The sequence below is a fragment of the Cyprinodon tularosa genome, unplaced genomic scaffold, assembly GCF_016077235.1.
Source record: "Cyprinodon tularosa strain WSP-4 unplaced genomic scaffold, ASM1607723v1 ctg125, whole genome shotgun sequence".
Lineage (NCBI taxonomy): Eukaryota > Metazoa > Chordata > Actinopteri > Cyprinodontiformes > Cyprinodontidae > Cyprinodon > Cyprinodon tularosa.
Window position 1 is genome coordinate 1121717 of NW_024038059.1, and position 15570 is coordinate 1137286.

Consider the following 15570-nt stretch of genomic DNA (forward strand, 5'->3'; position numbering starts at 1 on the left):
CACACACAAACACAAATGCTAAAAAGAAATGTAGAATCACTCACCTGAGGCAACCCCAGCCTGTTCAACATGTACTGAGAATGCAGAACAGTCATCACTTGGGAATATGTCAAAACTTAAGGACTAAAGCACCAAAAAAAGCCCTTCCCTACCCACCCTCCCAAAAAAAACAAAAACAAAAAAAAAACAACAACAAAAAAACAACTAATTTCTAGGGATGTTTAAAAGTAAAAAAAAAAAAAGATTTTTTTTTTTCTTTTTAAACATTAAAGATATGTTTACTGTTCAGTATAAACTGATATAATAAGAGGAAAATTGAGAATATACCCATATGGTCAATTCTTGCACAAATGCCAGCTAGGTATTTGCTCCTTTTACACCAAGCAATGGTGGATTTAGATGACTTTCTGCCTAGAGCAGCATGAGATGGTGTTTGCCTGACATACATTCAGTAAAGGAGTTTCTTTGCCTATTTGGATAACAGGTCAACAGAAATGGGCAGGTATCTGCTATAGACTGACACTAAAACTGGTTTTGATTCACAGTTTATGATTTTTGGCTCAGTTAGGGCTAATTAGTGTGTGTGTGTGTTTGTGTTTTTTTTATATGGAAATTGCTTCTGGTAATTTCAACTTATTATATTTACTGTTTAACACCAATCAGAGATAAACAGAGTGATTTCAATCTGGACAGAAAGTACAAACATTATTATTTTAATTCCATTGTACAATTTAATAATTCTATGAAGCTAAAAAAATATTTTTAATTAGATTTATGACCTAAAGTGAAACAAACATAAAAATATTGATTATATAGATTACAAAAACTCATTCAGAGATTAGCAAACCATTGTTAGTGATTTGTAGAACTCATATAAAAAAACAGGAAATGTACTATAACATATGGAAGAAATCACTCAGATTAATAACTGATCAATGTTTTTCCATTTCTAACATTTGTGATAAGTTAGCTTAAAATGCTTTTTTTTTTTGCAGAATAGGCTTTTCCAAGTGATTGGGCAAGTGATTGCCACTAGCTCTGGGCTTTAAAAATTTATAGAAATACACTTAGTTTAGGTTCAACTAACCAACTAATTTATCAGTTTAGATTAATTACTAAGAGTTGCTGTACAACCAGGCGTGTTTCATGTAAAGAAACAATGGAGGTTTTGTCTTTGTGGCAGTTAACAGTTACATTTGTGTTTTTATGCCACGTCAACCTCTAAAGAATAGCACCCAAGGCTAAGAGCCATAGAAATATAAATGTATATGTATATATATATATATAAATATATAAAATACAAATAAGGTTAATAACAATCATCTCAAAGCACATATTGGGGTTTTGCAGTTTTAGTAGTCTACATTCCGGCACTGTACCTATTTCACTAAGGTTACAAAATGTACCCATCTAAACACACAAACCAAATGCAAGATTTAGGATGTAAGTGCTTCATATACATAATTAAAATAAGCTTTACTGTTATATGGTATGTTTTCCCTTCATAGATCATCAAAAAAATAAATAAATATGAAGATAAATCTGCAGCTGTGTCCTTTACTGTATGTTGCCACAAACAAAAATACCTGAAGATGATCAGTCAATTAAGCAAGCTGTGTTTTTCTCTATACAATCATATGATCTCCAACACAGTGAACAGTTACGCTTTGTTAATGTTTACGATCAATTTAAGACTAATGGCTGCAACATGCTCTACAATAGCATGCCTCAAGGCCAAACACCTCCACCGATGTGCTTCCTTGTCCTTTCAATTTTTTCCAAAGAAAAAACAAACCCAAAACAGCACCAGAACAAATATCTGTATAATGAGCTGATTGATCCAACCTCAATTGATTAAAGTCACTAAAAACAAAGCCTTTGTGCAACCCTTACAGAAAGAAACAGATAAAGATAAGCAGCTGTGTTATTTAATGATAAGGATTATACACTAGATATGTAAAATGTGGTCAGTCTTCTGTAAGAGGCTGTAAAATCCATATCAGAGCATAGATTATGAAATGCCTTTTGCTGAAGTAATTGTAAACAACACTCAGACAAAGCTGTGAGATCACAGATTTATGCTCTTTGTTCGATGCAGATTACAATAAAGATGTGTGTAGTGTGTATGGTTTGAGAGGTCATGAGGTATCTGAGCATGAATATTTTATACATATGTGTCTGCATTCTAAAGTGAGAGTGCAACACTGCGTGCGTGTGCAGCCAAACAACACCTAAAGACCAGGTTCTTTTTTTTTTTTTTTTTTACATATTTCAATCTTCATTTATTTGAACCAAAAAAGGAGATAAATCCACTAAACTTAAATACAAAAATAAGGGACTCAAATTTTCAAATCAATGTATGAATACAATTTACACATACATCCAGTGCTGTGAGCGAGATGACAGCATTGTGGAGAGAACAATATGGCAAAAAGAGGAGCTTGGTCAAGCCAAGACGCTTTGTTTAGGCAACTGCTGCAACCAGCTGAGGCGGTCAGAGGTCTATGAATCATTAAGGGGCTCGGGTCTGTGTCGTGGGGAGTCTGTCCTGGTCGTAACAGTAAAAAAATAGAAGGGAGAACTCCGAGAGACATCCCCAGATCCCATCTACACCCAAATCCCATTCTCATCCGGTCTGCTCTGCTGCTGCAGTGAAGAAAAGAGCCAGATCCATTTTTCCACATAATAAAACCGAGTCTTGTGTGCTGTTTACGTGAGATTCAACCTTTTCTGGGTGAAAGGAGTTCATTGGAAACCGTGTGCGCGACTCCTAACCATGTGGGGCGTTGTCTGTTTATATGGCCGCGCTCCATCATTTCTCGGTTTTCTTATTCATATCGGAAAATCCACAGTGCGTCCGAGTTCGTTGTGAACAATCAGCTAGTCCAAAAACAACAGGTCATTTATTCATGTGTGCGCGTCTGACGGAGCATTATTGTGTGCGTGTGTGTGTGTGGGTTGGGGGGCTACTGTTTGTCTGTGTGCCAAAGCGTGCGTCCATGCGCTTTGGTGACAGGGGGAGGAGGATAACAAATGGAAATCCTGATCAGTCTTTGCTTCCGTTCACCATAGAGAGCTCTTTAAGAATTCCACTGGCGTCCACTCTCCGCCGCTCCCGGATCATGTCCTCTAGGCTCCGAAAAACCAGCGTGTGCACCCCGCTGCCGGACAGGTGCACTTTGAGGAAATACTGCTGCTCCACAGAGTGCGCCTCCCCGCCTGATTTGAACTCCCGTTTCCCAAAGCGGCACCAGGCAGCGAAACTTTCTGAATTGGTCCAACAAATCTCCTCGCTTCTCAGGCCCAAGTGTCCAGAAGCGTTCTGCATCACCAGGTCCGAGGGAAGCGGTCTGAATCGGTACCGATTGTTGACTATTCTTCCGCGTCGGCCGTTGCTGATCTCCAACAAACTGTCCCTGCGGATTTCTCCCTTGTGCAGGTGGATGATCTGGTCCTCATGCTGGTAGATGACCCAGTGGGGGGCTTGCGCAGTGGCCACCAGCTCCAGAAGGTCCCCCGGCTTGCACATAGTCAGCAAAGTTTTGGCCGAGTACACGTTCAGGTCCTCGTTTTCCCGCAGCTTTGAGAAGATGCATTCCTGGGAGCAGAATGCTGAGTACTCCACCTCCCTGAGGGAGAAGGGTCCCTCCTCGACGGGGCTGTGGTCCTTGGTAAAGCCGCAGTCGGACGGAGTGCGATCGTCCACCTCCTCCTCTTCGTCAGAGAAGAAGTAAGCGACGCCGACCCGAAGCTCGTCCTTCTCCAGCCCGGACGGATCCCCCGTGGGCAGCTCGCTGTAGTTGAGGTGGGTGATCCGATCCAGTTGGTTTCCCATCAATGACCCGGCAAGGCAGAGGCATGGACTGTGGTGTCTAGGGGTGAAAGTGAGAGCACGAAAAGCATTAAAAACACCACCTTTCACAAAACAAAATCGATAGTAGCTATTCTAAGAAAAACACAAAGAACACCAGGGATCAGTGCGCACAAGGGCAAAAGCTGTCATAGTATTAAGCCAATCAATGATCAGCTGCCCCTTGCTCCCTCACACTCAATTGCAATCATTACATCAGATGAAAGGAAAAGGAAAGCAAGCCAAACAAACAGGCATAAAAACTATGATCCACTTTATTTGAAGGCCAATCTTTACGCACAGCAGTAGTAGGAAATGTAGGGAATACCTGTGCGCTCCCGAGGGCGAATGTCTAGATATCCTTATGATCCATGAGTGGAGAGGGCTGCTAAGTCCCCTGATCCCCTTCTCGATTTTTTTTTCTCCCCTCTTTCTTCTCGCTTCTCCTTCAGATTTTGCAGCACGCACCGGGCGCTCCGGCTGCAGTGCGAAGCTCGTACTTCACTTCTTTCTGGCACCAACTCTGTTTAAGTACCACGGAGAGCTCCGCCTCCTCCGACGCATACCGCCCTCAGTAGAGCCCTTTCATGGTGTCCTATTACCCCCGAACCAATAAGAACTACCAGAGAATGTGCCAGTCAATCAGCAGATCCAATCAGATGTTCTCAGAGGCAGCTGGCGGCGATAGACGGCTGTTACTGTGGTGTGTTTTCTTTTCTTTTTTTTGCTTTTTTGTCAAAGTGCTGTGTTATTCTCTACATGATCAGCAGAGCTCCCGGACAACTTCAGAGCAGACCTTTATTAAGACGAGATATGGTGCACTTTTATCTAACAAAGATTATTGCATAATAGCAAAAGTATTCACCCATAAACCCTTTTTATTTTGATTTTTTAAAAATAATTAATCGTAAGTCAATTAATTATATCAGTATTTTTCATTTTAGATCAACAAAAAAAGGCTGTGATATAGGGATAAATTATACCTTAAGCCTACGCAAAGCCAACACAGATACAAATACACATCTCTTTTGCTAGTGTTTAGTCCCCCTTTATTCTGACACCCCTAATAAAGATATACAGTATTGTAATTATCTTTACAATCAGCTTATAAGTAAGCTGAGAAGTTTAAAACATCCATCAATATCCAGCTTATCCCAAGGGATGCTGGTGCCTATCTCCAGCTGTCTACAGGCAAGAGGCTGCGTACGCCCTGGACAGGTTGCCGGTCCATCACAGGGCAACACAGAGAAAATAGGCGGAAACAACCAAGCCAATAATCTAACAGTCATGTCTTTGGACTGTGGGAGGAAGCCAGAGTACCCGAAGGGAACTCATGCATGCACAAGGAAGAACATGAAAACTCCATGCAGAAAGACCCTGAGCTGGGAATTGAACCCAGAACCTTCTTGCTGCAAAGCAGCAGTTCTACCCTGTGGTCCACTGAGCAGCCCAAATTTAAAGCTTTATAGAGGTAGCCAAAGAGGGGTCAGCTATGAGCACTTCATACATCAGGTCATCAGAATTTCAAAGGGACTGAATTTATATGAAACATTTCTATAATCTCTCTCTCTCTCTCTCTCTCTCTCTCTATATATATATATATATATATATATATATATATATGTATATATATATATTAGTGCTGTCAATCGATTAAATTGTTTTAATCGTGATTAATCGCATCAATGCCTGAGTTAACTCGCGATTAATCGCATTTTAATCGCAAATTTTTTTTCTGATTGAAAATCATTTAAATACTCTCGATGACATACAAAAAATACATACAGGCTAGGTTTGTGCCAATGTTCTTTTTTAAAATGAAAACAGGTCACAGACACTGATTTATGCCATAGAAACATATGGCAAGAAGATGGGGAGGCATGTAGCAAAAAATAACAAATATGTAGCCAAAAAAAAGGCCCTGAAAACAGGCTGATGTAAAAGACAGTCTTTACAGTTAATACAGTCTTTTGAACAAAGACAAGCATTTTACCCTACTGCTATAAAATGTAGTACAGTTAACATTAGATGTTAATTAACCAAGATAAAAATGAACAATTTTCAATCAATACATCAAAATCAATAGACCGACATCACTAGATGGAGGAAGTCTCTCTAGAAAGTTACTTTTCAGCCTCTTAACAAAAATGAGAACACACACACACCCACCCACAGACACACCCACCCACCCACCCGCACACACACACGATACCGACCTGTGGCGTACACAGACAGCCAGGGCCGGCGATTCCTATAGGCCAGCTAGGCAATTGCCTAGGGCGACAAATGTGTTGGGGGCGCCCTCTAGCGTCGCCCTTAGGCTTACTTCCCATTAATCATAGAATTAGAAAAAAAAGCGAATTAAACCGGTTATGAAGCGTCCGTCAGTTTGACTTAACCTTACGTATATATAAATAGCAAAATATGAACAAATAAATATACCACCGTTTTTTTTTATTATTTTTTCACATTTAAGAGAAAATCGGAAAAGATTCTGATCACTTTTCAAGCGCCCTCCAACCCGGAAGTCGTGACGTCAGAACGGGAGCGTTCACGCTGGTCTACTGCACTAAATGCGATAACCAAAACGAGAAATCTGAAAACAAAATTTCGACTTCAACCGAGCGATTCCTACCAGGAGACCATTCTGATGTATCGGAGGAAGAATATTTGTGTCTGGAGCCTCACATGTTCGACCCAGATGTTTCAGATGAAGAGAAGGCACCGGACGAACAACAGCGAGTCGGACAATGAGTGGAGATTGGACGTCAACAGGTGTTATGCCCAAAAGTGCATGCCTGCCAAAATATGCATCCCCAGTCGCGGGAGCGCGCCTCGCTCTGTTGAACTGCATATTGACGAGGAAAACGGATTAAAATATGTTCAAACGAGCTTAGGTTCTTATATTAATGATATAAAAACGTTTAAAAATACCTCTCGTGGGAAAAAAGTTTTGGTTATTTGGCAGATTAATTTACAAAAGTACGGATTTTTTGAACAACATTAAATCCAAAGATTTTGACCATGGAACGGCTGATTTATTTGTTGTGGTCTCTTGTTATTTACACACAGAACTAAACCGTGATAGCCGACGTGAGTTTGGAGTTTGCAAAGGTTTCTCTTAATTGGAAAATCAAACCCGCATCTGCACAGCACAGCATTCACAGACCAGTGAGATGCGCGTCAGAAAGCTATGGTGCATTCAGGAGCATTGGAACATTTTAAACTTACAAGAATGAGGCATAAAACAGAACTGTATTTTACTGAACTGTATTGTATTTTTTTTTGTTTTTGTTTATGCATCTCACTGGTCTGTGAACGCTGTGCTGTGTAGATGTGCGTTTGATTTTCCACTTAAGAGAAAGCTTTGCAAACTCCAAACTCACATTGGCTATCACGGTTTAGTGTTGTGTGTAAATAACAAGAGACCACAACAAATAAATCAGCCGTACCATGGTCAAAATCTTTGGATTTAATGTTGTTCAAAAAATCCGTACTTTTGTAAATTAATCTGCCAAATAACCACAACTTTTTTCCCACGAGAGGTATTTTTAAACGTTTTTATATCATTAATATAAGAACCTAAGCTCGTTTGAACATATTTTAATCCGTTTTCCTCGTCAATATGCAGTTCAACAGAGCGAGGCGCGCTCCCGCGACTGGGGATGCATATTTCGGCAGGCATGCACTTTTGGGCATAACACCTGTAGATTAGATGAATGGTAGGACAAGTTTTTTCTTTTAACAGTTCAAACATTTTTTTTGTATGTTGACATCATTTTTTTCTCAGTATATATGCAGCAGAATTATGTGCTATATTATTAGCTTGAGAATGGGTAGAAGATACTAATATAAATAAAATATTTTGTAGTGATTATCTGCATTGAGTATTCAAAAGGGATGTACAAATAATCATCAAAATGGGCTTGCACTGATGAGCATCAACCAAGAGGTCTCAAATAAAATCTCATTTGATGATACCATCAACGAATTTGCCATTAGGAAGTCCAGACGAGTCAAATTTTAATGCTGCACCAATTTTGAAGGTGAATAGAAATACCTGAAACAACTGATAGATAGAACTACAAGAACTTCAAACTTTTAATTTTGTAATGGTATTCATAAAAGCACTTTTGTTTGTAAAGGGTTAATCCTTTCTTTAATCACTAATCAATGTCAGAAATCAGGGTAAATATACCTGATATATTTTATTTAGAGGAAAGTTTTGTTTATCTCATTTCTATTTATGTTCAAATGATTTAATTGAACTGGAACGGAAAATTTAATTTAATGTTTATCAATTACTTTTTTATGTAGTCCTTGGTTGAAGAATTTCTTAAATTTATTATTTTTTATTGTTATTTGGTAATTTCTGAAATTGATTTATTTAATATTTGTTTAATGTGTGTTAAATTTGTTAATTGTCTGAAATAAATTCATTCATTGATTCAATCCAGTTTTTTAGTTATACTTTACCTAAGTGTCCTTACAGATGGTTAAAAGTGTTTTTGCACAGTCCTAACTTTGAGTGTGTAATAAATTATTTAAAATAATAAAAAAGAAAAGGTACTGAAACCTATTCTGGTATTTGTCTATGCATCACTCCATGCTAAGTTACATTTTTTTCTGAATGCTTAAACACAACCTTGATTCTTATAGCACAATTTCTAAAACTATTAATACTTATAGCAAATCCACTCACTGAGTTCACAAAACTAAAAGAACAAACATTGCTTTGCACTCAATTTGCAATTTTGTAACACACTTTGCACAACTGTAGGCACAATTCACCGCACAGCACTCTTTGTGGAACTGTAAACACAACACAATGAAGCACTAAACAGATGCTGAAAACAGTGCTGGTATTTCGCACGGCAAAAGTGAGGGGTGGGGGGGGGGGGGGGGGGGGGCGCGCAAAACTCAATCTCGCCTAGGGCAACCAAAGGGCTAGAACCGGCCCTGCAGACAGCAATAGTGCCGTAGCAGATTCCATTTCACCTCAGTAATCTGTTTTCTCAGCGTATTTCAGGTTGCTACTAGTTACCAGACACTCAACTTGTTTGTTGGTGGTGGGGCTTAAAGAAAAGGCAATAGCGTCACCCAGTGTATGAGCGTCTTTTTCCCTTGAGGAGCTCCGCTCTCGAAGCCTATGAGAAATGCATAGACTGGGGGGAAATAGCCCCGCCTTCCCGCAGGCTGCAGCGGGATGTACTTGGAAAATTGTACCATAAAACCACATAGCGTTAATCTCACGTTAAAAAAATTATCGCCGTTAAAATGGCCTCGCGTTAACGCGATAATAACGCGATAATTTTGACAGCACTAATATATATATATATATATATATATATATATATATATATATATATATATATATATATATATATATATATATATATATATATATATATATATATATATATATATATATATATATATATATATATGTATATAGTATATAATGTGTTTTTTTTATAAGACAAAAGCAAAATGGCAAATACCGGTAGTGTAAAATTACTGTGTAGGTGCCTAAGGAAAAATGAATATAAATGAATATAAATGCAATTATATGCAAATATTTACAATCATCCCCTGTTTTGTGTTGGGTTTTTGCATAAAATCTCAATGAAGACATTGAAGGTTGTGGTTTTCACATGATGAAATTTTGTGAGTGTCAAACGGGATGAGCACATTAGCAGGGTACTGTAAATGCCAGCACCCAGTACGCAGGTAGTAGCTGCCCCCCACTTCCTATGAGTGGTCTGTAAATAATATTTTTGCTAAATCGCTTTTTCACTCACAGCTGTCACCATGTGACTGTAGCGCCGTAGTGGAGGGAAGGGCCTGCAGGTGTGTATTAAGCAGCAAGGAAGAAATTAAACAAAGGAATCTGCTGGGTTCTTTGTTCAAAATTTTGTGATATTACTCTGCATTGATGCTCTGCCTGGGAACCAAAATAAGGCTGAAATGAAATGCGCATCACATTGCAGCTCATGACTCACTTTTGCATGCATAATTTATTGAATACTTATTGTTTTTTTTTGCTTGATGAATGTGAGTACACTTATGCCATCTCCTCTCTGAAGTGATGTCTCTCTTTTCATCACCACTGCCCTAAGCAGATACCCATCTTAGCGTTTATATCAGACCCCTCTCCATGGAGATAATATTTCCTATTCACACCTCAGACTTCAGAATCTGTTAATTTTTTTTTTCTGGTAGCATCTGGAGAGCTCTGAGGAGTTGCTGCTGTCTTTTTTTCTTCCTTTCCCAGATGGTTGGAGATAGCAGCTTTCAGCTGCCCCTGGTCTTTGTTTCTGTCAGTGACAGGCAGAGCAACGTTTTTTTTTCCATGCAAGATAAGGTTGTACTTACACACAAGCCCACGCAGAGTGAAAGGATAAAGTGCAAATTCCATGCTGTGGTTTGCATGTGCTCCTTCGTGTTTACAGCTGCGACCTTGAGAACAGGTGTGCATGTATGTGAGCGATTGCCTTTTTAGATCCATGGAACTGCAAGCAGGGCTGTGTGATTCATTTATGATGTATGTTACCCATTGTGTGTATCAGTGCATTTAATTCTGTCTGAGAGTGAGAGAAACACATTAAGTAGTAAATAAGATTTTTCATGGCTGCCCCACAAGCTTTGTGTCATGGGACCACCAGTAATGGCTTTGGCTTCAGCTCTTCCTCTGTGCTCCTGCCACCTATAATCTACAATGAGCAAAAAATTGTTACCTTTGAGGATACTAACTTCCCTGGACACACAAACACAAATACTTACCAGTTGACTTATTCTTGTTCTTTACTTTAGTTTCTTTGTACCCTCTTACAAACATTTTTCGGCATACCTTATAGGCAACCGGTGAAATCACAGGCAAGTTGCAGACAGTAGTGAAATAACTACTGAGACAGAATGATATTTCACAACCCCAATAATTGGATATGTCTCTATCTCCTAATTACTAGCTAAATCATCCACTCTGCTGTGCATTGCAAATAAAATTGTCAAACATACAAACACACTTACTTACTCACTCACACACACCCCTTCAGTAATTCATTGATTTACATCTAAATGGATTTATACCTGAACACGTCTCTCTGTCTCACATGTGACTTATAAACACACCAAAATGCAATCTGATGCCCGTGCACATAATCACACATATCTAAAATCAGTCTAAGTAAGCTATAATATTAGGGTAATTAGAAAACTAGGCATAATTATTTATCTCTAACAGATATTATTGGAAGAATGCTTCCAGGTCGGGTAAGATGAGAATTAAACTATTACTCTACATGCAAATTGCTCTTTTTGCTTTTGTTTTTTTTAGTAACCCTGAGTAGACCCTAACTTCTGTAAAAGTTAGAAGTGACAGCACACTGCTATCGGGATGGTTGCTTTTTTGCAGGAAAAAGGAAGTTGATCAGAGATGTTGTGATGCAAGATGGATACTGGAAAATAAACACTGCTTGAGGCTACAAAACAATCCTTATCATAGACTAATGTTGTTTAATGCATATCCATGGCCTAATCCAAATAAAGACATAAATCCAATTTAGCACAAGTTAGAAATTTATTATCAGACACTTACATGTAATCTAAGTGTATTGAAATAACTCTGCTTAGAAAAAAATATATATACATTTCAGTCTGCAGCTGTAAAGAACTTTTTTATAAGTTTGACACCAAACAATGATTTTCCTCCCACTACACAATTAGGGATTACTACATTGTGTAGGTTTCTCAATTAAAATTTCAATACTAAACTGATTTGAGGTTGGAAAAAAAAAAAAAACGTAAGACATAATCATTAACAAAACAGTGAAAAGGCACTTAAGGTGTGTATTTTTGATAATGCAGCACAGTGTATAGTCATAACCCCCTAAGGATTTGGTGTTAAATAGAAAACTGAAGGTAGATTCTCTGCTCTTTGTGTGTACTTGTTTGGTGTTCCAATGCCTTGTATGGTGGTAAATGTGTAATGCAAATCTCTTACAGCTGCATAATCTCATTGCTGTAAAAAAATGTTATATATGAGTGGTAGTTTAGGTTATTATCAGCAAAATAAGACCCATCTTCTTTCAGGTTTCTTCAATAGAAGCCCCAAAAGTAACATGAAATTCCACAGTAAGCTCTTTTTGTTATATTCTATTGATCCCAGTGGGGGAAAAAAAAAAAATCTCCTGCTTGTATCTTTTGCACGGAGGTCAAAGAGCCGGGTCACCTGCAGAGCAGTTAGGCAGAAATATTACTTCACTTGGCCACAGTGATTTCAGAGCTGTTGGAGACGATTGCTCAGTGTATGGAGCAGCTCTGTGATCTATTTGATGAAGATCCAAACATAACAGTCAGCAGAACAGCCTGGCTTCATGCCTACAAAACAATAAAGCGGCATCAAATATTGCTCTGTGTTTTTCCTTTGTGGCACAGACTATTACAGTATGTAAATACTAGAAGAGCAGTGCTACATTTTGGATGATAGTTGCCGTAAATAATTTTTTGCCCTTTGGATCTACATGTTGGAATGTGGGATGGAATTTTAATGAGCTGAATATTTTTTACTCTGATTAAAAACAACATTTAACCGATACCATAGGGAATTTATGCCACACGAAGAGCATTAGATACAAAATGCCTCCATATCATTTATGACTATCATTATAGAAGGTTTGGTAATGATAACCTTTACATCAGCAGAATTCTACTCCAGTCCCCATAGGCCAGTTTTCTCCATGTTTAAAACACATTTTTGCTCCAATACTGATTCATATATTGTTTGTATAACCTCTTTTACCCATCATCAAGTGATGCAGAGTCAAAAGCTCATTGATCCACTTGAGTCAGGTGTGACCTGAGAAAAATCTAAAGGGTGCAAGATACTGTTAGTATTATTTTTAAGATTCATGTTTGGTAAACCCTAATATTTGCCAGTGATGTGGCGTATGTTTTCCCAATCAGTTTAGCTTATTAAGACAAGATTTAGAAATGTAATGAGAACATATAGACAGAATGGATTATTCTTAACAGATAGTCTGTCACTGTGCAGTTGGGTTGTCCTTGATCTAAGAAAACTCTGTAATATTTTGATATGGCTGGAGCAAGTAAAGTCTCCTGAAGTACAAGCATGTATTATGTGATGATGTGGCAGGCTGTGTGCATAAAATGCTTCTTTAATTGCTGTTCTGGGCCAGCTTTCTGAAGAAGCGAGCCCGGTGGTAAGCGGTAAGCGCTGCCATATGCAACATGAGCCATTTCTCTGCTCTGAGTAAGATTACAATTTTGGCAAAAAAAACTTTGTCATGTGTCTTATTTAATATATAAACATATAAGTGTTATTTAACATGTTTGAAGCAAGTGATCTCTTCTCAGGAAAGAATTGGTGATAGGAAGCTTAAAGGTGTAAACACAGAGTTTTCATTTTACAACACAACCTTAAACATTAGAATTTCCTTACATCACCCCTTATACTGTGTCTGCAGTGATGTTTTTCTATGAAGCTGTGTTTTTCACAAAAAAAAAAAAAAAAAAAAAAAACTTTTTTTTTTTTTCAAATTGTTTTTCCAAATTGTTTAAGTAATAGTTTAACCAGTAGGACACAGATAACCTACCACAATAGTTGACCAGAAGCAAAAGCTGTTCAACTTGAACTCTATAATTTAGATAATTTTTATCAGTTTGTAATAACTCAAATAGAAAATGTTCATAACAATTAGATACGGCTGTATAAACGTGGTTACTAATAAACTCCACTGCAAGCGACTTCAATGTTAATATGTACCCTGTCACCTAGTTTATATCCTACAGCTTCTCTGCTTTACAAAGGCAGAAACACACAATTGTTTGTAAGGGGTATGCTCTGTGCTTTCTGACGTAACACATTCACATTTTATAATTCATCCTAAGCATGACTGCTGCTCACCAAATGAAAACAGCAGGATAGAGTCCGGAGGCTCTAAAATGCTCTAATTGTATAGTTGTATTGGGAATACCTCTATAGACCTCTCTGCTACATAAACACAGAGTTTTCATTTTACAACACAACCTTAAACATTAGAATTTCCTTACATCACCCCTTATACTGTGTCTGCAGTGATGTTTTTCTATGAAGCTGTGTTTTTCACAAAAAAAAAAAAAAAAAAAAAAACTTTTTTTTTTCAAATTGTTTTTCCAAATTGTTTAAGTAATAGTTTAACCAGTAGGACCAGAAGCAAAAGCTGTTCAACTTGAACTCTATAATTTAGATAATTTTTATCAGTTTGTAATAACTCAAATAGAAAATGTTCATAACAATTAGATACGGCTGTATAAACGTGGTTACTAATAAACTCCACTGCAAGCGACTTCAATGTTAATATGTACCCTGTCACCTAGTTTATATCCTACAGCTTCTCTCCTTTACAAAGGCAGAAACACACAATTGTTTGTAATTGTGTAATTGAAAACAACAGCAGGATAGAGTCCGGAGGCTTTAAAATGCTCTAATTGTAGTTAGAGTTGTATTGGGAATACCTCTATAGACCTCTCTGCTACAACCAATACTTGATCATAAACATTTAATACATTTAAAGAAAAAAAAGAAGAAAAAATGTTTTCAGTAATTTGGCACACAAAGATAGACCTTAGCGGAAATCCCATGCATCTGTCAACGTTGTCAGCAGTCTTGCCCAAACAGCTGCTTGTCAGCCCGTTGGTTCTAAACAATGGAAAGACCTAAAACATCATCTTCTAGTCAATGCAAGTGATGTTTACTATGTGCATACAGAAAGATTTTTCACCTATCTGTGCTAACAAAATTGTAATGATCTCAGAATGTAGGACAGGTAGCCGTGGGAAAGTTCAAAGCGTTTATTTAACAAAACAGGTGCGCGGGGCTGCTCGTCTGCTGCGGGGTGGATCTCTGCAGAAATGGGAGAATACAGATCAGTGACTGGATATGGAGCTTAACACGACTTGGAGCAAAGTCACTGACCTGATTCAAAGTTCAGTCCGTTTGCGGAGCTTTGACCGCAGTTGCGTTCCTTGAGTGCGCGGAGCAGACGCCGAGCAGCAACAGAGTCCAGAAGGGAAATCCAAGGCCGAAGTCAGACGACAGTTCCAGGTTCAGAAGCCGGTAGAATCCAGGATCAGACAGGACAAACAGAGCAGACAGGGGCAAGGCAAAAACTCGAAATCCTCAGGGCAGAGACTGGTCAATATCAGGGAAACAGGCAGACTACAGATTGCTAGGGAATGTATCACAAAAACACAAGAATAACCTGGCGCTGATGGGAGGCAAACACACAACTTAAATAGTAGAGGAACCAGGTGGAAATGATCGGCGATAATCAGCCGCAGAACCAATTAGACAGGAAAGCAAGGAGCAAAGGAAAAAACCAAACCATCAGCGCCGAGATCATGACAAAAATAACAGAAACATGAACTTTACACCAACTTTGAGTAATAGCAGATAGATATTCATTATTATTTAAATGATGAATATTTTATTGGTATATTCATTTATTATAATGTTATATGCTCAGTGTGGGCAAATATTTTTCACAGAAATTCAGAGGCAGGCCCTATTTTTTATCACATTAAACCTCACTTTACTGCAAACCTTCTGCTTATCTTTTGCCTAAACCTGGCTGCATTGCTCAATTATGCATATCTGCCTGGTCCTCTTAGTTAACATGTTTTTTTATTTTTCAATATTTAACTAAAAATGTGCACATGAA

The 15570-nt window shown here is 38.2% G+C and overlaps 1 protein-coding gene across 1 annotated transcript; it reads right to left on the reverse strand.

Moving 5' to 3' along the window:
• Positions 1-2246: 2246 nt before the first annotated feature.
• lratd1 (LRAT domain containing 1) lies at positions 2247-4360 on the reverse strand. Its single transcript, XM_038276550.1, has 2 exons — positions 4179-4360; positions 2247-3872 (listed from the first exon to the last, which is right to left on the reverse strand). The coding sequence occupies exon 2, from the start codon at positions 3833-3835 to the stop codon at positions 3047-3049; it is 789 nt and encodes a 262-aa protein (XP_038132478.1). The 5' UTR covers positions 3836-3872; positions 4179-4360; the 3' UTR covers positions 2247-3046.
• Positions 4361-15570: the final 11210 nt, after the last annotated feature.